Below are 23375 nucleotides of genomic sequence, written 5' to 3'. Positions count from 1 at the left end.
CGTCTCCCTCAGACAGGGAGACAGTATTGCAAGCCATTCACAGGCTGTATTCCCAGCAGGTGATAATCAAGGTACCCCTCCTGCAACAGGGAAAGGGGTACTATTCCACACTATTGGTGGTACCGAAGCCGGACGGCTCGGTGAGACCAATTTTAAATCTAAAATCCTTGAACACTTACATACAAAGGTTCAAATTCAAGATGGAGTCACTCAGAGCAGTGATTGCAAACCTGGAAGAAGGGGACTATATGGTCTCTCTGGACATCAAAGATGCTTACCTACATGTCCCAATTTACCCTTCTCCAAGGGTACCTCAGGTTTGTGGTACAGAACTGTCACTATCAGTTTCAGACGCTGCCGTTTGGATTGTCCACGGCACCACGGGTCTTTACCAAGGTAATGGCCGAAATGATGATACTCCTTCGAAAGAAGGGAGTTTTAGTTATCCCTTACTTGGACGATCTCCTGATAAGGGCAAGATCCAGGGAACAGTTGGAAGTCGGGGTAGCACTATCTCAGATAGTGCTGCGGTAGCACGGTTGGATTCTCAATATTCCAAAATCGCAGCTGATCCTGACGACACGCCTTCTATTCCTAGGGATGATCCTGGACACAGTCCAGAAAAAGGTGTTTTCTCCCGGAGGAGAAAGCCAGGGAGTTATCCGAACTAGTCAGAAACCTCCTAAAACCAGGCCAAGTGTCAGTGCATCAGTGCACAAGGGTCCTGGGAAAAATGGTGGCTTCCTACGAAGCAATTCCATTCGGCAGATTCCACGCAAGAACTTTCCAGTGGGACCTGCTGGACAAATGGTCCGGATCGCATCTTCAGATGCATCAGCGGATAACCCTGTCACCAAAGACAAGGGTGTCTCTCCTGTGGTGGTTGCAGAGTGCTCATCTTCTAGAGGGCCGCAGATTCGGCATTCAGGACTGGGTCCTGGTGACCACGGATGCCAGCCTGCGAGGCTGGAGAGCAGTCACACAGGGAAGAAATTTCCAGGGCTTGTGGTCAAGCCTGGAGACATCACTTCACATAAATATTTTGGAGCTAAGGGCCATTTACAATGCCCTAAGCCAAGCAAGACCTCTGCTTCAAGGTCAGCCGGTGCTGATCCAGTCGGACAACATCACGGCAGTCGCCCACGTAAACAGACAGGGCGGCACAAGAAGCAGGAGGGCAATGGCAGAAGCTGCAAGGATTTTTCGCTGGGCGGAAAATCATGTGATAGCACTGTCAGCAGTGTTCATTCCGGGAGTGGACAACTGGGAAGCAGACTTCCTCAGCAGGCACGACCTCCACCCGGGAGAGTGGGGACTTCACCCAGAAGTCTTCCACATGATTGTAAACCATTGGGAAAAACCAAAGGTGGACATGATGGCGTCCCGCCTAAACAAAAAAAAAATTGGACAGGTATTGCGCCAGGTCAAGGGACCCTCAGGCAATAGCTGTGGACGCTCTGGTAACACCGTGGGTGTACCAGTCAGTGTATGTGTTCCCTCCTCTTCCTCTCATACCAAAAGTACTGAGAATTATAAGACGGAGGGGAGTAAGAACTATACTCGTGGCTCCGGATTGGCCAAGAAGGACTTGGTACCCGGAACTTCAAGAGATGCTCACGGAGGACCCGTGGCCTCTACCTCTAAGAAGGGACCTGCTCCAGCAAGAACCCTGTCTATTCCAAGACTTACCGCGGCTGCGTTTGACGGCAGGGCGGTTGAACGCCGGATCCTGAAGGAAAAAGGCATTCCGGATGAAGTCATCCCTATCCTGATCAAGCCAGGAAGGATGTAACCGCAAAGCATTATCACCGCATTTGGCGAAAATATGTTGCGGGGTGCGAGGCCAGTAAGGCCCCGATGGAGGAATTTTCAACTAGGTCGATTCCTGCATTTCCTGTAAACAGGAGTGCCTATGGGCCTAAAAATGGGGTCCATTAAGGTTCCAATTTCGGCCCTGTCAATTTTCTTCCAGAAAGAACTAGCTTCAGTTCCTGAAGTTCAGACGTTTGTAAAAGGGGTACTGCATATACAGCCTCCTTTTGTGCCTCCAGTGGCACCTTGGGATCTCAATGTAGTTTTGGGGTTCCTAAAGTCACATTGGTTTGAACCACTTGAATCTGTGGAGTTAAAATATCTCACATGGAAAGTGGTCATGTTGTTGGCCCTGGCCTCGGCCAGGCGCGTGTCAGAATTGGCGGGCTTTATCCTGTAAAAGCCCTTATCTGATCTTCCATTCAGACAGGGCGGAATTGAGGACTCGTCCTCAATTTCTCCCTAAGGTGGTTTCAGCGTTTCACTTGAACCAGCCTATTGTGGTACCTGCGGCTACTAGGGACTTGGAGGACTCCCAAGTTGCTGGACGTAGTCAGGGCCCTGAAAATATATGTTTCCAGGACGGCTGGAGTCAGAAAATCTGACTCGCTGTTTATCCTGTATGCACCCAACAAGCTGGGTGCTCCTGCTTCTAAGCAGACTATTGCTCGTTGGATTTGTAGTACAATTCAGCTTGCACATTCTGTGGCAGGCCTGCCACAGCCAAAATCTGTAAAAGCCCATTCCACAAGGAAGGTGGGCTCATCTTGGGCGGCTGCCCGAGGGGTCTCGGCTTTACAACTTTGCCGAGCAGCTACTTGGTCAGGGGCAAACACGTTTGCTAAATTCTACAAATTTGATACCCTGGCTGAGGAGGACCTGGAGTTCTCTCATTCGGTGCTGCAGAGTCATCCGCACTCTCCCGCCCGTTTGGGAGCTTTGGTATAATCCCCATGGTCCTTACGGAGTTCCCAGCATCCACTAGGACGTCAGAGAAAATAAGAATTTACTTACCGATAATTCTATTTCTCGTAGTCCGTAGTGGATGCTGGGCGCCCATCCCAAGTGCGGATTGTCTGCAATAATTGTACATAGTTATTGTTAAAAAAATCGGGTTATTATTGTTGTGAGCCATCTTTTCAGAGGCTCCTCTGTTATCATGCTGTTAACTGGGTTCAGATCACAGGTTGTACGGTGTGATTGGTGTGGCTGGTATGAGTCTTACCCGGGATTCAAAATCCTTCCTTATTGTGTACGCTCGTCCGGGCACAGTATCCTAACTGAGGCTTGGAGGAGGGTCATAGGGGGAGGAGCCAGTGCACACCAGGTAGTCCTAAAGCTTTTACTTTTGTGCCCAGTCTCCTGCGGAGCCGCTATTCCCCATGGTCCTTACGGAGTTCCCAGCATCCACTACGGACTACGAGAAATAGAATTATCGGTAAGTAAATTCTTATTTTAGCGCCCATTTCTCTATTGTGTTTTTTGCTGTGTAGAAGGCATCGAGAAGTCAGGGCAGGGTTTTAGGGCTCTGTCCTGAAGAGGAATAACTACAGTGTACATAGTAAAATTGTTATATAGTAATGTAGTTATTAGTATAAATCATTGTTCTTGATGGCTGCCTTGGCCAGAACCAATAGCTCTGATAGTATACATTTTATTCTTTCCTCAGGCTGAGCTCATTGTGGGTGACCAGAGTGGGGCAATCCACGTGTGGGATCTCAAAACTGACCAAAATGAGCAGCTCATCCCCGAAGCTGATGCATCTGTAAATTCCGTCCACATCGACCCCGATGCGAGTTACATGGCGGCCGTAAATAGCTCAGTGAGTGTCTGGAGGAAATCCTGTCTTTGTTCTGTCATTTTATTTCTCCTGCAGGCTTTCTTTTATTGAAGTGCTTCCAAATATACCATAGGTGACATATAAACAAAATAATAAGCAACAGCCACTGCTAAAGCAAATTTAGAACCATGTATAATAATAAACTTGTTGCAAGAATTTTATTCCCTAAAGGTGTTACGGAGTCAGATGGCAGAGTTTAGCTCTTCAGCCGAGCCAGTGTTTTTATCTCTGACCCATGACCCCTTACTTTCTGCTGAAAACCCCTCTGTCCACTGTATTAGGATCAGTATGAATTGCCGGCGCAGGGGATCCCGGTGGTCGTAATACCGACACTGGGATCCCGCTGATGAGAAGACAGACAGGGGTGAGTAAGGGGTGTTCTCCCCACCCCCATAACCCTAACCTCCCCCTTTAGTGCCTAACCCTATCCCTCCCTGCGTAGGTGCCTAATCCTAATGCCGGTCCCCGCTGCCTAAACCTAACTCACCCGCAGCCTAACCCTAACCGGGTGTGGATCATAGCGTCGACAGTCACTAGGTCGACACCTGACATAGGTCGACATAGACAAGGTCAACATGGAAAAAGGTCGACATGAGGTTTTTATGGTTTTTGGGTGTTGTAAAGTGACCGAGAACCCCAATTAGTGCACCGTGTCCCATCGCATGGCTCGCCATGGTTCGGGCAAGGTGCCTTGCACCGCTACCGCGGTGCTCGGCACAGGTTACCGTTCCCAATCGTAGTCCATGTGGATCGTAAAGTATGAAAAGGTTCAAAAAATGTCAAGTCCATGTCGACCTAATGCATGTCGACCAATAGTGGATGACCTAATGCATGTTGACCTAAGTGCTGTTGACCTAAAGACCGGATACCACCCTAACGTCTCCCAGGGGGTGCCTAACCCTAACCTCTCCCCCACCATAACCTAGCTCTATCTCCCCGGCTGATGCTTGAAACCAAAACGGCCCTAAACCTAAGATCGCAGGGATACTTATGGTCGGGATGGCGGCTGTCTGGATTCCGGTTTCGGGATCCTGATCCATTTGAAGTTCCAATGTCTGGATTCTGAAGGGTGTCGGGATTCCGGTGTCGGTATTTTGACTGCTGGGATCTCGACAGCCGGCATTTTGACTGCATCCCACTGTATTGATGTGACATATTGGCGGCATAAAGTTATACCTTGCCCGTACTACAATGGAGGCAGGGGTGTACATGTCTTGTAATCTTATATTTGATCTTAGGGAAACTGCTTTGTTTGGAACCTGACTGGAGGCCTCGGTGAAGACCTGACACAGCTCATCCCCAAAACCAAAATCCCATCTCACAAACGCTGCGCGCTGCGCTGTAAATTCAGCCCAGACTCCACGTGAGTGTGTATCCAGTATATAAGGTTTCCATGCTGAAATCAGTTATATTTACTGCCAAGAAATGTCTGCATTATACAGTATGAAACTACCTAGTTCTTTCTTTAGAAAACCTTAGTAACCTGTGACCTCCCTGGGAATACAGCCTTTCCCCTCATTGGGAGCCAATGACATCACTTGGAATGTAGCCTTTTCCCTCAAGAGGAGCCAATGACATCACGGAATGTAGCCTATCCCCTTACTAGGAGCCAGTGATATCATTGGGAATGGAGCCTATCCTCTTACTAGGAGCCAGTGGCATCTATCATAATGCAGGTTATCCATTCACTAGGAGCCAGTGACCTCACTGGGATTGCAGCCTATCCCTTCTCTAGGAATCTGTGACTTCACTGGGAATGCAGCCTATCCTCTCACTAGGAGCCAGTTACATTACTGGGACTGCAGCCTATCCCTTCACTAGAAACCAGTTACCTCACTGGGAATACTATCCCTTCACTAGGAGCCAGTGACATCACTGGGAATGCAGCCACTGAGAACCTTCAGCTCACTGGGAATGAAGGCTATCCCTTCGCTAGAAGCCAATTACATCACTGGGAATGTAGCTTATCCCCTCACTAGGAGCCAGTGACCTCTATCTAAATGCAGGTTTCCTTCACTAGGAGCCAGTGACCTGACTGGGAATGCAGTCTATGCGCTCACTAGTAACATCACTAAGGATTAAGGGGGTCATTCTGAGTTGATCGCTATATGAAAATGTTCGCTGCACAGCGATGATGCCAAAAAACGGCACTTCTGCGCATGCGTATGCGGCGCAATGCGCATGCGCGACGTACTTTCACAACGGCCGATATGGTTTTACACAAGGTCCAGCGAAGCTTTTCAGTCGCACTGCTGGCTTCAGAGTGATTGACATGAAGTGGGTGTTTCTGGGTGTCAACTGACCGTTTTCAGGGAGTGTTCGAAAAAACGCAGGCGTGCCAGCAAAAACGCAGGTGTGGCTGGGCGAATGCACGGCGTGTTTGTGACGTCAAAACAGGAACTGAACAGTCTGAAGTCATCGCAAGCGCTGAGTAGGTCTGAAGCTACTCTAAAACTGCACAAAATTATTTTGTAGCCGCTCTGCGATCCTTTCGTTCACACTTCTGCTAAGCTAAAATACACTCCCAGTGGGAGGCGGCATAGCGTTTGCACGGCTTCTAAGAACAGCTAGCGAGCGATCAACTCGGAATGACCCCCTTAGTTAACTAGGAACTTTGATTTATTGATAAATCTATATGCTGTAATATCTTGAATATTTATTTAGGCAATAAATAGCTTCCTCCACGCTGTTTAATTAACAAATGAATATAGAATGTACTAAAGCCACACCTGAATTGTTCTGTATAGGACTTTGGAAAGGCAGCTTGTGTATACCAGAAATCTGTTTGTTGAGCATTGGGTATGCAAAAAGTAGCGATATTCCTTTATAGAGTGCACTTGCCTAAACTCTCTGCCACCACCTTTCAGGAAATACCTCTGCAAGGATTTTTGGATTGAGTTTGTTTGAGAGATTAATCTCAGTTGATCCCAAAGTGGAGAACATGAAAATATTTCTAAATATATAAAGAAAGAAATGTTCCTGGGTAGTTTTGTACAAACGTAGCAGCAAAATATAGATTTATGGGGCCTCTCTTCTCCAGGCTTCTGGCCACATGCTCAGCAGACCAGACCTGCAAGATATGGAGGACATCAAACTTCTCACTGATGACAGAGCTAAGTATTAAGAGCAATAACCCGGGTGAGACGTCGCGGGGCTGGATGTGGGACTGCGCCTTTTCCGGGGACTCACAATACATAGTGACAGGTACGAATCTCGGTAGTGTGTCACACAAGCCTGCAGAGTGATCATTTTTTAATGTGTTACTAATTTCACTAAATAAAAGGAAATACTAACATGATCGTGTAATCAAGGGATAACCCCAAATGTACCAAACCCTGGGGCAGATGTATTAAGTGATAAAGAAGTGATAAGTGGAAGGTGATAAAGCACCAGCCAATCAGCTCCTAACGGTCATTTTTCAAACCCATAATGATTGGCTGGTGCGTTATCACCTTCCACTTCTCACTGCTTTATCTCTTCTCCATGCTTAATACATCTGCCTCCCTCTTTGATAATCCAAAAGTTTTCTCCTTCATCCACTAGGGGCCACTGGAGCACAGTTACAATGGGGAAATAGTAGGCAGTAATTGGGAGCTGGCACTTTAAAACTCTAATACTGTGGCTAGCTCCTCCCCTACTATCTCCCCTCCAAGCCAATCTTAGTTAGTGCCCGAGGTGAGCTGGTCACTTGGGTTTTATCTGAAGAATTTTTTTTTCTTTTTTCTTTATTATTTTAATTTTTCTTTCTCACACACACAGACTGGCAGCTCTGCCACTGCCAGTCTGCACCGCGGGAGCTGCCGGCGGGGTCCCATCGCAGCTGTGTGCGGCTCGGGATGGGCCCCGGCTGAGGGAGACACAGAGCTCTCCTGAGCTGGCCGGACACCGCTGCGTGCGGTGCGTGTCGGGGCCGCTCCACCAGCAGAAGATTCCGGCAGCATGGCAGCGGTGAGTATCAGTGGCCGGACACCGCTGCGTGTGTCGGGGCCACTCCACCACAGAAAAGGTTAGTGTGTGCTATCCTCACCCCCCCCCCCACCCCCTCTTCCCCCCAGGCTCTCTGCAGGGTTGAGATCACAGGAAGGCAGGGGGGTTTGAATAAAGTTACAGTGAATGATTTTATTATTTATTTATTGTAGATGCTCTGCTTTTGTTACCACACGCAGCCCGCCCGCTCCCCCCCCCTCGGATCCCCGCTCTGCACCGCCGGAAGTAGCGCGCGCTGGCGCCCATTTCTTTTTCAGCAGAGCGGGACGGAGGAGCGCCACGGACACAGTGAGGCTGTTACAGTGGGGAAGGGGGGCACTGGGGGACACCTAAATCGTCCTGCAAGCCTGCCACTGCACAGTATCGTGCAGGATAGATCAGGCTGCTGTGGCTGCTTTTTTCCCTGCTTTCCCCCCTCCCTCCCTTTCTGCCTAGTGCTGTTTTCCTGTGGGGGAGGGTCACAGTGTTAGGTGCTGACATGGCCAATAAAGGCTCCAAGGCAACACAAAAGCAGGGTCAGATTTTATGTGAGGAGTCAGACATCTGCTCAGCCCTCCTCAGAACCCCAGAGTGCCCCGACATGGGCGACACAACTCACAGAGGTTATGTCCCTGCTGACTGGGGAACTTAAAGCCTCTCGGGAAGATAGGGAGGCGGCCCGGTTCCGACAGCTTGTCCAGGTACCGGAGCCAGAACCTGCATGGGCTGTCTCATTGGCAAAGTCAGTGGAAGGGCTTTCTAGGGCTGTGATCCCTTCCCAAGCCCCGTCCTTTAGCCCCCCTCAACAGGCTTCTAAAAAGAGATTGCTAGCCTCTGTGTTGCAGGACTTTGACGATGATATGCCTCAATTAGATGAGGCGGGGTTAGATGTACAGGATATACAGGATGTTGATATACAGGATACTGATGAGGATCAGGTATACGGGGACTCTGAACTAGTAGCTCAGGGTATAGAGGCTCTTATTACTGCTATTCGCTCAGTATTACAGGTGGAGGAGACGGGGCAGGACGCCTTACGCCCTTCAAGGTTTGGCACCAACCAATGCCTGCCGGTGACCTTTCCAGTTTCGGAGTAGCTGGATGCGCTCATAACGGCAGCCTGGAAACATCCAGACGCAAAATTTCAGGTATCAAGAAAACTGTTGTCTTCTTATCCTTTTCCCGCAGATAGCAAGACACGTTATGAGACCTCTCCGATGGTGGAACCTTCGGTATCTCATCTGTCCAAAAAGACGGTCCTACCAGTTCCGGGTGCAACTTCGCTTAAGGAGGCGTCAAATAGGAAGTTGGAATCTACCTTAAAGAATATTTACTCTACGGCAGGGGTATTACATCGCCCGGCGCAAGTAGGTTGTTGGGTCAACAAGGCGATCGAAGCTTGGGCGGAGCATTTGTCTTCTGGAATTCGTGACGAATTGCCGGCGGATCAATTGATAGAGTTGGCGGAACACATCCGTGAATCAGTCCTTTATCTTTGCGAAGCGTCCAAGGACATAGGTATTCTCGGAGCTAGAATTTCCGCTTTAGCAATTGCGGCCCGCAGAGCTCTCTGGCTCCGGCAGTGGCAGGCGGATACGGAATCCAAAAGGGCGGCAGAAGCGTTGCCCTTTACGGGTGAGTTTCTATTTGGTAAGGATCTGGATGCCTGGATCTCTCAGGCCACCGGAGGTAAGTCGACTTATCTTCCTTCTGCTGCTCCAGCCACTCGCAGGCCATATAGGGGTCCCTCTTTTCGATCCTTTCGTGCCCCTTCCAGGTTTCGAGGCCAGGCCAGGGGCGGAGCTTCTACCTTCCGTGGCCATAGAGGTAGAGGCGGCGGCAGGGGTAGAGGTTCCTCAACCTCAGCCCAGTCAGAGGTTAAGTCCTCTACCACTACCACCGCATGACGGGCTTCCCTCCCACCTGGGAGATCACAGGGTGGGAGCTCGTCTCTGGGATTTCAAGGAGGTCTGGATACAGTCCTGCCCAGAGGCTTGGGTCCGGGATCTAATCACTTGCAGTTACAAGCTCGATTTTCAGGAACAACCGCCCCAGCGGTTTTTTACCACGGGTTTGCCAGTTTCCGACAACCAAGGAGTTGCCTTACAGGCAGCGGTCCAGAGGCTTCTATCCGCAAGGGTGGTGATCCCTGTTCCCTCTCATCATCGGAAACAGGGCTATTACTCCGGACGGCTCGGTCAGGCCAATCCTGAACTTGAAAGATCTCAATCCGTATTTGAAGGTATTCAAGTTCAAGATGGAGTCCCTCCAGTCTGTTATTGCGGGGTTGGAAAAAAACGAGTTTCTGGCATCCTTAGACATCAAGGATGCATACTTACATGTTCCCATTTGGCCTCCTCATCAGGCTTTTCTCCGGTTCGCAATACAGCACGCTCATTTACAGTTCCAGGCCCTTCCTTTCGGTCTCTCTTCTGCTCCCAGAGTGTTCACAAAGGTCATGGCGGTCATGATGGCTCTACTTCGGAAGCAGGGTGTGACAATTGTTCCCTATCTGGACGATCTGCTAATAAAAGCAAGCTCAGCAGAACGGTTACTTCAGAATATCCGGATCACACAGGACCTTCTGATTCGACACGGGTGGATCCTGAATTTCCCGAAGTCTCACTTATGCCCCTCACAACGGCTGTTGTTTCTGGGGATGATTCTCGACACAGTCCGTTAGAGGGTTTTCCTTCCGCAGGACAAGATACTGTCTTTGCAGACACTGGTAAAATCGGTTCTTCGACACCGTCGGGTGTCAGTGTATCTGTGCATTCGCCTTCTGGGAAAGATGGTAGCAGCGTTCGAAGCTCTTCCGTACGGTCGCTTCCACTCTTGACCGTTTCAGCTGTGTCTTCTACATCAGTGGTCAGGATCTCATCTGTTCCTTCATCAGCGGGTGACGCTATCTCCAAAGGCACGGTCGTCGCTGCTCTGGTGGCTCCAGTCGACACATCTGTTGGAAGGAAGACGGTTCGGTATATGGGATTGGACTCTCCTCACCACGGACGCCAGTCTGCGAGGTTGGGGGGCAGTGACCCTGGAACATCGGTTTCAGGGGTGCTGGTCAATCCACGAATCCGCTCTCCCCATAAACATTCTCGAGCTAAGGGCGGTGTACAACGCCCTGCTTCAGGCACATCACCTACTGCGCGGTCGAGCGGTCAGAGTTCAGTCCGACAACGCCACGACGGTAGCGTACATCAACCGTCAGGGCGGCACTCGCAGCCGTGCGGCGATGAGGGAGGTCACCAACATCCTTCTCTGGGCGGAGAAGTATGCTCTGTCCTTCTCGGCAATATTCATTCCGGGAGTGGACAATTGGGAAGCCGATTATCTAAGCTGCCAGGACATGCACCCGGGAGAGTGGTCACTACATCCCCAAGTGTTCTGGCAACTGGTACGCCGGTGGGGAAAACCACAGATCGACCTCATGGCGTCCCGCCGGAACCATCAGTTGCCTCTTTATTGCTCTCGGACAAGGGACCCGGCGGCGGCGGGCGTGGATGCCCTCACGGCTCCTTGGAATTTCCGTTTCGTTTACCTCTTTCCTCCTTTCCCGCTGTTGCCGAGGGCTCTGCAACGCATCAAGAGAGAAGACGCTCTGGTCCTCCTGGTGGCTCCGGATTGGCCACGCAGGGTTTGGTACTCCACCCTACACCTGTTGTCAGTGGCCGAGCCTTGGCCCCTGCCACTACGAGACGACCTTCTACAACAGGGTCCTTTTCTTTATCCAGACTTACGCAGGCTACGTTTGACGGCGTGGCTGTTGAGAAAGCCATCTTGAAAAGGAAGGGGATTCCTCGTACAGTTATACCTACTATGCTTCGGGCTAGAAAGTCAGTCGCATCTTCTCACTACTACCGCATTTGGAAGGCTTATGTAGCCTGATGTAAACGTAGAGAATTTTCTCCTTCCGTGTATAGCTTAGCCCGTCTTCTCCGTTTTTTGCAGGCGGGTTTTTCAGCAGGCCTAAGACTGGGTTCACTAAAGGTGCAGGTCTCTGCTCTTTCGGTTTTCTTCCAGAAAAAGTTAGCCTTGCTGCCTGAGGTTCAGACTTTCTTTCAAGGGGTTCTTCGAATACAGCCTCCCTTCCGTCCTCCGACAGCGCCATGGGACCTCAGTCTGGTCCTGTCTTTTCTGCAGTCTTCATTGTTTGAGCCCCTGGAATCAGTAGAGATAAAATATCTCACCTGGAAGGTGGTTCTTCTCTTGGCGCTGGCTTCAGCTAGACGGGTGTCGGAACTTGGGGCTCTCTCTTTTAGGTCTCCTTACCTGGTGTTTCATGCGGATAGGGCCGAGCTTCGTACTCGTATGTCCTTTCCCTAAGGTGGTGTCTGATTTTCACATCAATCAGCCGCTTGTGGTCCCGGCCCTCTCGGGGGACTCTCCGGATTCGAGATCATTGGACGTTGTCAGGGCGCTCAAGATCTATGTGGATAGGACTTCAGCTATTCGGAAGTCAGATTCATTATTTGTTCTATACGATGCTGCCCGCCGTGGTTGGCCGGCTTCTAAGCAGACCTTGTCTCGATGGATTCGACTGACCATCAGACAAGCTTATTTGGCAGCTTCTCGGGAACCACCATCTTCCATTTCCGCGCACTCCACGCGCTCTGTGGGACCTTCGTGGGCGGCTGCCCGTGGGGTCTCCATGACTACTTTATGTCGGGCGGCTACTTGGTCGGGCCGACATACGTTTGTCAAATTCTACAAGTTTGACACTTTTGCAGCCTCGGCATCTCAGTTTGGCCGAGCGGTTTTACAGGACTCTCAGCGCTCTCCCACCTGTTTTGGGAGCTCTGGGACGTCCCCATTGTAACTGCGCTCCAGTGGCCCCTAGTGGATGAAGGAGAAATCAGGATTTTGATACTTACCGATAAATCCCTTTCTCCGATTCCACAGGGGCACCTGGACGCCCGCCCAGCGCTGTTTCCTCCTTGTTTTTTGCTTAACGGTTTGCAGATCAATATATGACTGCTTGTTGAGTTCAGGTTAGCCTGTTTTTTGTTAGGTTCTGTTCCAGGTTTGGTTTGTGTTATCCTGGTTTACAGGGCGTCATTAACCTCCTCTACCTTAAGGTTTGTTTATTACAGCTCTCATCGGGCACAGTTTTACGTAGACTGGCTTGGAGGGAAGATAGTAGGGGAGGAGCTAGCCACAGTATTAGAGTTTTAAAGTGCCAGCTCCCAATTACTGCCTACTATTTCCCCATTGTAACTGCGCTCCAGTGGTCCCTGTGGAATCGGAGAAAGGGATTTATCGGTAAGTACCAAAATCCTGATTTTTGCTTATTTAAGGGGGTCCCCCAACTTCAACAGAAAAAAAAAACATCCCCATTCTCTGCATCTGAGATCCATGGAAAATGGGCAAAATAAGCTTCTTTATAACTCCTAAAGATTATTTTAATGGAAATGTATGAGAAATTAAAAGAACTCCGTTTAGGACACGTGGGCACTCGTTGAGGCTGGAGGAGAGAAAATTCCGTACGTAACGGAGGAAAGGGTTCTTCACTGTTAGGACAATAAGGATTTGGAATTCCTTGCCAGGGAAGGTGGTAATGGCAGACTCTGTAAATACATTTAAAAGGGGATTGGATGAATTTCTGACTGATCAGGATATCCAAGGTTACATCATTTAAAATATTGACGTTGTTAATCTGGGTGTAACATGATTTGTAGTTGTCAACTAGTCATAAAGCATTCTTCAGCAGGTACAGTAAAATCAACTCAACGTAATATAAAATACAGGTTGAACGCGATGGGCATTTTGCCTCTTTTCAACCTGAGTTACTATGTAAATTATTGTACCTTCAAGTACCGCTACACCAAAATCTGCTACAACAGCGCTAGACGATATAGAAGACATTGAATTGCTTAAGTTTAACGAACAGTAACTGTAAATACAGAGAGAATAAGCCCCGGTGACAGCGATTCTCACAATTCAGAGCTATGACTTTCTGTGATCTCTTCCCCAGCATCTTCCGATAACCTTGCACGACTTTGGTGTGTCGAGACCGGCGAGATCAAGAGAGAGTACAGCGGGCACCAAAAGGCAGTGGTGTGCCTGGCTTTCAATGACAGTGTTCTGGGGTAACCAAGACTGGCGTTTATAATGATTCACAGGACAATGGGGATGGAAAATATAAGGTCATGCTTAAAGGCAACTTTATGACCTTAACGTTATAATTCCAATTGCCTATGTCAGCAGATACCGGCAGTCGGCTTTAAGCGTTTAGTGCCGGTATCAATAACCATATGCTGCCGGAGTAATGTGACATAAGAAAGACTTGCACTCTGGGTTTTGGATTATAAACACTCTGAGATTTTTCTTAGTACAGCGTTGAATGATAGTGGTGCGGTTACATGTTGGCAGCGCATTAACGGTCAGGATGATGTATAAATCTTTCTGAAACACTTCTATCATCACTGATAAAATACATTAGGAGATTGTTTTTAGATTTCACTCTACTGCAGAGGTTCCCAAACGCGGTCCTCAAGGCACCCCAACAGTCCAGGTTTTAGGTATAGCCATGGCTCAGCACAGATGGTTAAATCAAATTGACTAAGGTGCTAATTAAGTCACCTGTGGCCAAGAATGGATACATTTAAAGCCTGGACCTTTGGGATGCCTTGAGGACCGCGTTTGGGAACTTCTACTCAACTGTTACCATGTGTGCAATTGCTGTTCAAATAAAGCAGTAATGTAATGAGATTTTGTCCTCAAGAGTGTACATTTAATGCTACAAATTAAAAGAAAAAAGTACTATAGTTGAATACATAATTATTCTTACACACGTACACACGTAAAGCCGGGTCACCTGGATCCGTCCCAACCCCTGCAGTGTCTGTCCCTCTCCCATCTCTATCCTCTGCTACGCCTCCCTCTCTGCTGCTCTATCCTGAAACCTCCCCCACCCGATAAGTAACCCGTTCTCAGAGGACTGCATTGTCCTCCTCCTAGGCTAGGTCTCTCCTGTCTCCCTAGCAGTGGGAGCCATTGTTGAACGCGCCCCGACTCTTATTGCGCATTGTGTTGGAGACGGGACAGAACTTTGAGAATTATTATATAGATTCAAACACAGTACTGGCCAAAGGTATGTGGACATCCATATGTGCTTGTTGGACATCTCAACCTAAGGGGTATATTCAATAAGAGTCGGATCCATTCTGACATGCAGTTGTCAGAATGGATCCGACAACCCCTATTCAATGGACTGCCAAATCCAACTGTCGGATTTGGCCGTACACAGGGTCCTGTCCTGCCGCTGCTGTCAGCGGCTGCGCTGACAGCAGCGGCCAGGGGTGCAGATGGTGGCGGCCGTAAGCGGGACTGCGGCGGGGGTAGCAGAGATCGGCGGCCAGAGCTGGCTGCGAAGCACATGTCTAGGGAGGCGCTGCAGGGAGAGAGGTGCCTGTGGGCAGCTGGGGGAGCGACAGGTGACTGGCCGGGGGACGGCCAGGCACCTCTCTCCTTGCAGCGCCTCCACCAGCCGCCCGCAGTACCGCTTGTCTCCTCACCTCAATCTGACTTGTTTTTAAGTCGGATTGAGTTTGTCGGAAAGGGGGCCAAAACCTGTCAGATTTGGCCCCATTTCCGACAGAAGCACGTGGATCAGCAGCTATTCCGCTGATCCACGTGTTTTCTGACAAGTCCCTATTGAATAGGTCGGGACCCCTTCCGACCTATTTCTGTCGGAAGCTGCCATCTTTCCAACAAAACGGCAGTTTCCGACAGTTATTGAATACACCCCTAAACAACCGTTTTATCATGATGATCCAAACTCAGAGCAAATAAAAATAAATAAAAGATTATTGAAAACACCAATCAGGGGAAGGATATAACAAGATTTCAAAAATTGTTACTATCCCCCCTTCCCGAGCACTATGAATTCCATTATAAAGAAATCGAAAGAATGTGAAAATGTTTCCAACAGGTCATTCTCCCAAAAAGATGACCTGCACTTTGTAAGCCAGGCCTATGACGTTTCCTGAGAGAGTTACAGTTTGGGATGGGAGAATATGTCTATGGGATAACAATATCCCGGGCACTTGGCAAATCTATACTTTATGGGAAGGTGGAAAAAGATGTAAATAGAAGAAAACATGTATGAGCTCTCAACAAGAATTTCTCACAGCATGCGGGAGGCCCTCGCCAAATGGAGGAAGATACTATAGTCTGACGAGTCTAAGATTTAACTTTTTGGCCCCCCATTCTATCGGGGATATTTATCAAAGCTTGGAGAAAGATAAAGTGGAGAGAGATCAGCCAACCAATTAGCTCCCAACAGTCATTTTTCAAACACAGCATGTGCAATGACAGAAGCTGATTGGTTGGTACTTTATCTTCCTGCACTTTATCACTCTACAAGGTTTGATAAATCTCCCCCTAAGTTGGGTGTGACGCATAGTAGTGGCAGCATAATACCCCACTGATGCTTCTTTACTGCAGAATCTTGAATACTGTATGTCCAAAAATAAAGGCAAAATGGAAGGGGGAAAAAAAGACACATCTGTAGTCTGCAAGAGACCTAGGATTTGGGAGAAGATTTATATTCCACCGTGATGATGACTGATAATAGATCAAAGCTACATTACAGTGGCTAAAATACAAAATTACCTAATGGAACAACAGTGGTCACCAGCCAGCATCATGGAACATAACAAAGCGCCAGTGGTCACCAGCCAGCCTCATGGAACATAACAGATCACCAGTGGTCACCAGCCAGCCTCATGGAACATAACAGATCACCAGTGGTCACCAGCCAGCCTCATGGAACATAACAGATCACCAGTGGTCACCAGCCAGCCTCATGGAACATAACAAAGCGCCAGTGGTCACCAGCCAGCCTCATGGAACATAACAGATCACCAGTGGTCACCAGCCAGCTTCATGGAACATAACAGATCACCAGTGGTCACCAGCCAGCCTCATGGAACATAACAAAGCGCCAGTGGTCACCAGCCAGCCTCATGGAACATAACAGATCACCAGTGGTCCTAGACCTAGAGGATGCTGGGGTCCACATTAATACCATGGGGTATAGACGGGTCCACCAGGAGCCATTGGCACTTTTTTTTTAAATTCAATAATCTTTTATTGTTTTTCCTTTTCCTTACAAGCAAAGACATGCCAACCAAACTAAAAAAAGGAACGTAATGGCAGTTATAGAGAAACGTGCAGTATATAATCCAAGGTATGGGCAGGGAATTGACACAGAATATAGAAACAGGACACACCATCTACTGTAGGTCAGGATATGCAATACACCTCAAATAGAATAGGAAAAAAGGCACATGAAGCATAGAAAAACACAAAAGTAGTGGCACTGTAGACCATAGATAAACACTCGCATAAGTATATATTATATAATACCCAAGATACCTGCCAGGCATATAGACAAAACATATAACTCTGCAACATTTATAGAAAACAAAACAAAACCCCCCAAAACAAACCACCACAGAACCCCCCACCCTGTATAACCTAACCCCAACCTAGGTATACTTGGATCCCCATAAGCCCTCCCCCCTCATTAATTACTTGCCCAGTAACCCCCCACCCCGTATAGCCTACCCCCAACTTAGGTATACTAGGAACCCTAAAACCCCGTCCCTCTCTCAACTACCCTATAAGTAGCCAACACTCCCTCCCCCCTCACCAACGGATATTAAGGCACATGGATAACTGACAGAGGGCAATATATAATAATGATCTGAGCTAGGTGAAGCCGAGCTCTCCCGCTGTTTAAGAATATTATAGATCCTACGCAGTTAACATCAGCCATCGCAGTGATATGCGTACGGCACAAACAGAAATGAACAATAAGTCAGGATAAAAAATAATGAAAATAATAAAAAAATTAAAAAAAAACCAAGATATATAGGGTGACCGAGCATTGGTATAAAGTGACAGAAGGATAAAAGTACACAAAACCAATAGGAGCAATAAACTAATGACCTAAGCTAGGCTAAGTCCGGCTTTCCTCACGAAAGGCTACAGGGTTCCTCCCATATAGCATACTAAGCAGTATATACACGTATACGTAGCATAAATAGGAGAAAATTCGACCAAATCAAAAATACAGATAATAAAGATATACAAATAATAAAACAAAAATGCTAATAACAAAGATGAGAATTAATCCGGCCAGGCCTCCACCGCATGCAGTAGTACAGTATCAGTCTCGTCTCCGGTTGTCCAAGGATAGACACATCGGGGCAGAAAGTACGTAAAGGATAAATCCAGGAACCTCCCGTCAGTGCAGGGACGGCCAGAAAAGTACACGAAACATGGGAATAAAGGACCTGGAAACGTCACCATCCGGCATCAAAGGTGCAGCACGGATCTTCAAAAAGCCCATAATGGAGTCCTGACATCCACGAACTGAGGCAGTATCTATAGCAGTTGGACTCGCATCCCCTGAGAAGGAGAAATCTAGAAGCCGCGACGGCATGTCATGAGCGCGGACTGCAGTGACAGAATTCAAAGGCACAGCTACCACATCTCCGAGTTTCGTAAGGAGCCTCTGTGTAGAGACAAGAATTGCCTGAAGGACTTGCTACATAGAATTAGCCATTGGTGAGTTATGAATACAAGCCAAACAGGAGGCCAGTGGCAAGATGGCGGTGGCTAGCACACCACCAGAGCCTACCAATAGCCCTACAGCGGGAGCCACTAACCAGACAACCACAGAAGCAGGGAATTACAAGGCGACACGGCCGTAGTGGTAGTAATGTCGCGCTGTCCAGGGGTTAATGCAGAACAGGGGAGCCGGAGGGCAGAGGCCAGAGCCGCAGGTAGAAGGAGAGCTGTAGCGGGACACGTGGCAGCTTCACAGCAGGAGACTCAGCATACACTCACCCGGGCACAGGCAGGGGCTGACGGAGCTCAGACCGGCACCCTTCCGGCCTCAGATCCACACTCAGGGCTGCAGGAGGTATGGAGACATGCGGCATGCAGGTCAGCGGCCGGAGAGCGCGGGGAGACTGGAGAGCGGCGTCCCACGTGTCTCAGCAGGCCCAGGATCTCGGCACACATAAACGGCCTGGCCGCAGCGGGAGAGGGACGAGCGGGTCCCAAAACAACACAGGGGCTCCTTCACACCTTTAGGCAGGCATTGGGGTGGTTTTCGGGCCCAGGGGGGGACACAGGGTAAGAGAGCAGGATATTAAAGCTGGAGAGACACACAGCCTGTGTGCTACTCCATGTCCGCCCAGCCATTGGCACTTTTAAGAGTTTAAGAGTGTCTCTCTGCCCCTCCTACCAGACTCAGTTTAGAAAATGTGCCCGGAGGAGCCGGTCACAGCTAGGGGAGCTCTCCATAGTTCCTTAGTAAATGTTATTTTTTAGAGTTTATTGTTGTACAGGGAGGCTGCTGGCAACAGCCTCCCTGCAGCGAGGGACTTAGGGGGGGAGCAGTGTCCGTCCTGCAGGGTCTGAGCCACTGTCTCCGCTGACTGGACACTGAGCTCCAGAGGGGATAGATCGTTCCCCACCACAGGGGATTGCTCACCCCAGCAGCATGCCGCCACCCCCTTGCAGAGCTGAAGATTGTGGCGAGTGAGACACCGAGCACCCCTAGCAAGCGGGGGGCCGGTGTGAAGATGGCGGCATCAGGGTAGGAGCACAGTATTAACTGCGCTCCGGGAGGCTCAGCGGTACATTGTGCGGCGCTGTGAGGGGCGCCCTGAGCCAGCTCCTGCACCCTACACTGGTCATTCAGCCTGTCGGGGTCCTCGGATCTCAGCCATCATCAATCCTCAGGCCAGTATAATCCTATGAAGAGCGGGAAGACAGCGCCATTTTGGGGGCGGAGCTTCTCAGAGCGGACCCAGCAGCGTTCAGCGCCATTTTCCTGCCTGCACAGCGCTGTCCAGGAAAGAAGCAAGTCCCTCCACAGCAATCTCCAGCTATCTCACGGTACCAGGGGGTTATAGAAGGGGGAAGGAGGCTGCAAAACGGCTGTGTAACCTATTAAGGTACACAGTCAGCGCTCATAAGGGGTCTCCTTTATATGTATAAAAGCGCTGTGTGTGGGTTGGCTCCAATCTCTGTGTCTCTCTTGCTCTTCTTGTGGAGAAACTCTGTATCCACTGTGTGTGTGTGGCGTGTTTGTGGTCACCAATAGCAATGTCCAGGGACTCTGTGTCATATGCTGCAGAGGATTTGTCCTCTCAAGATGATCCCATTCATGTAATAAGGATTGCACTGATTTAGCACAGATTCCAGCAAGGGAGCCGGAATGGTTATCCTCTATCAAAAATGTGATTTCTTGGATTTCACAGAGGGTTGCACAAAATGAATCTGCTACCCAGGTGCTGCAGAATATGGCAGTCTGGCCCAGTTCTGGTACCTCAGGTCCCCCCGCTGTGTACTCCCATAAGCGTCCTTTAGCACAAATTATGCAGGATGACACCGATACAGATTCTGACGGTGATGATGGGGTACGGGGGACAGCATCTCTTGCTAAAGGGGTGCAGTTGATGATAGAGGCTATTAGGGATGTTTTGAATATTAATGATACACCACCTGAGCAGGTTGAGGAGGCTTACTTTACTGAGAATAAGAAAGCCTCGCTAACCTTCCCTGCGTCAAAAGAATTAAATGCTATTTTTGAAAAGGCTTGGGAAAACCCTGAGAAAAAATTCCAGATCCCTAAGAGGGTTCAGGTGGCATTTCCTTTCCCTGTTGAGGATAGGAAAAAATGGGAAAACCCGCCTATTGTTGGCGCGACAGTATCCAGACTTTCAGAAAAGGTGGTGTTGCCTGTTACGGGATCTACCGCCTTGAAAGAGCCGGCTGATCAGAAGATTGATAATACGCTCAAATCCATGTACACGGCTTCAGGGGCTATACTGCGTCCCACTATTGCCAGTGCTTGGATTGCCAAAGCTATAGTAAAGTGGTCTGGCACCTTACTTGAAGATTTGGATACGGATGATGTTGGCTTATTTTTGCGCAACATTCAGGATTCAGCGGGATTTCTGGTGGAATCCATGAAAGATCTGGGTTCCATGGCTGCAGGAATTTCTTCCATGTCGGTCTCAGCGCGGCGAGGACTGTGGCTACGTCAATGGTCTGCTCACACAGAATCCAGGAAAAGTGTGGAGTCCCTACCGTATACAGGTCAGGCTCTCTTTGGGGAAGCGCTAGATGCGTGGATTTCCACGGCTACAGCGGGTAAGTCTCCCTTTCTTCCCTCAGCTGTTCCGAATAAACCATTTTCTTCACCTACATCACAGCCCTTTCGGACTATGAAGCCCAGAAAGGCCAGGGCGTCCAACACCTTCTTTCGGGGAGGTAGGCCCAAGTCCACAAGACCCGCTATGGCAGTTTCAAAGGAACAGAAACCTATTTCAGGTACACCAATGTCCTCCGCATGATGGTGGATTGCTGGTCCCAGAGGTGGGGTCGGTGGGAGCGAGACTCGAGCAGTTCAGTCACGTCTGGGTTTCGTCCGGCCTGGATCCCTGGGTGCAAGATATTGTGTCCCAGGGGTACAGGCTGGAGTTTCAAAATCTCCCCCCTCACCAATTTTTCAAATCAGGTTTACCAGCTCTGCTGGCAGACAGGACGGTCCTACAAGCCGCCGTCCAGAAGTTGGTGGAGTCACAAGTCATTGTGCCAGTACCACCTCATATGCACAACAAGGGTTACTATTTGAACCTTTTTGTGGTACCGAAACCGGATGGTTCGGTCAGGCCCATTCTGAACCTAAAGTCACTAAACCTCTTTCTGAAGGAGTTCAAGTTCAAAATGGAGATTTTAAGAGCGGTGATATCAAGTCTGGAAGAGGGGGAATTCCTGGTATCCCTGGATAACAAGGATGCGTACCTCCACATTCCGATCTGGCTGCCACATCAGGCGTATCTCCGCTTTGCCTTGTTGGACTGTCATTTCCAGTACCAGGCCCTGCCATTCGGCCTCTCAACGGCACCGAGGGTATTCACCAAGGTGATGGTTCTCCTTCGCAGACAGGGGGTTAACATCATTCCATATCTGGACGATCTGCTGATAAAGGCATCGTCCAGGGAGAAACTATTGCAGTCCATTGCTCTCACGACCGATCTTCTCAGTGTCCACGGTTGGATTCTGAACCTTCCAAGATCACACTTGGAACCAACCAGGAGGTTGTTCTTTCTGGGGATGATCCTCGACACGGAAGTACAGAGGGTATTTCTTCCACTGGAAAAAGCGTTGGTGATACAAACAATGGTCTGGGATGTCCTGAAGCCAGCCCGGGTGTCGGTTCATCAATGCATTCGCCTTCTGGGAAAGATGGTGGTCTCTTACGAAGCTCTCCAGTACGGAAGGTTTCATGCTTGGTCCTTCGAAATGGATGTCCTGGACAAGTGGTCAGGATCTCATATGCACATGCACCTGAGAATTCGTCTGTCGCCAAAGGCCAGGATTTTGCTCCTCTGGTGGCTCCAACTACCTCACCTTCTGGAGGGCCGCAGGTTCGGTATTCAGAACTGGATCCTTCTAAGCACGGATGCAAGCCTCTGGGACTGGGGCGCAGTCACTCAAGGGGAGACCTTCCAAGGAAGGTGGTCAATTCTTGAAGTCGGCCTTCCGATCAACATTCTGGAATTAAGAGCCGTATACAATGGTCTTCTTCAGGCGGCCCAACTTCTAAGAATTCGGGCCATTCAAGTGCAGTCGGACAACGTAACAACAGCGGCTTACATAAACCGTCAGGGCGGAACGAAGAGCAGAGCTGCCATGGCGGAGGTAACAAGAATCCTCCTTTGGGCAGAAAAACACGCGTTGGCGCTGTCAGCAATCTTCATTCCGGGAGTAGACAACTGGGCAGCAAAATTCCTCAGCAGACACGATCTCCATCCGGGGGAGTGAGGTCTCCATCCGGAGGTGTTCAAATACATAACAGACCTTTGGGGATTACCCCAAATTGACATGATGGCCTCTCGTCTCAATAAGAAGCTTCAACGTTATTGTTCCAGGTCGAGGGACCCACAGGCAGTGGCAGTGGACGCCCTGGTGTCTCCGTGGGTGTTCCAGTCGGCGTACGTGTTTCCACCACTCCCACTCATCCCAAGAATCCTAAAGCTCATAAGGACAACAAGGGTTCAAGCGATCCTCATTGCTCCAGACTGGCCGAGAAGGGCTTGGTATGCGGACCTTCTGGATCTACTACAAGAAGAGCCGAGGCCCCTTCCTCTTCGAGAGGACCTGCTGCAGCAGGGGCCGTTCGCCTATCAGGACTTATCACGGCTACGTTTGACGGTATGGAGGTTGAACGCCTGATACTAACTCAGAAGGGCATTCCGAACAAAGTCATTCCTACCCTGATACAGGCTAGGAAAGGATTAACGTCTAATCATTACCATCGTATTTGGAAAAAATGTGTCTTGGTGGGAGTCCAAGAGGTTTCCTACAGTGGAGTTTCAACTGGGACGGTTTCTCCTCTTCCTGCAGGCAGGAGTGGATATGGGCCTGAGGTTGGGATCTGTGAAGGTCCAGATTTTGGCCCTATCCATTTTCTACCAGAAACAATTGGCTGCCCTCCTAGAGGTTCAGACCTTTTTGAAGGTAGTTCTGCATATCCAGCCTCCCTTTGTACCGCCTACTGCACCATGGGATCTTAACGTGGTGTTGCAGTTTCTCCAGTCTGACTGGTTTGAGCCTCTGCAAGAGGTAGAGGTCAAGTTTCTTACGTGAAAGACTGTCACTTTGTTGGCCTTAGCTTCTGCTAGACGTGTGTCGGAGTTGGGGGCTTTGTCTTGTAAGAGCC

General features: G+C 49.3%; 1 protein-coding gene across 1 annotated transcript in view; it reads left to right on the top strand.

The window, feature by feature from the left end:
* MLST8 (MTOR associated protein, LST8 homolog) overlaps positions 1-14332 on the top strand; it is a 79758-nt gene extending 65426 nt beyond the window's left edge. The window contains exons 6-9 of the mRNA XM_063934705.1: positions 3482-3634; positions 4891-5015; positions 6693-6856; positions 13596-14332. Of these exons, the coding sequence (XP_063790775.1) occupies positions 3482-3634; positions 4891-5015; positions 6693-6856; positions 13596-13714 (561 nt within the window). The 3' untranslated portion in view covers positions 13715-14332. The remainder of the gene's footprint in view (positions 1-3481; positions 3635-4890; positions 5016-6692; positions 6857-13595) is intronic.
* Positions 14333-23375: the final 9043 nt, after the last annotated feature.

Source organism: Pseudophryne corroboree, chromosome 7, assembly GCF_028390025.1.
Source record: "Pseudophryne corroboree isolate aPseCor3 chromosome 7, aPseCor3.hap2, whole genome shotgun sequence".
Lineage (NCBI taxonomy): Eukaryota > Metazoa > Chordata > Amphibia > Anura > Myobatrachidae > Pseudophryne > Pseudophryne corroboree.
The sequence above is the reverse complement of the archived record's forward strand: the minus strand, read 5'-3'. Positions and strand labels throughout refer to the sequence as shown.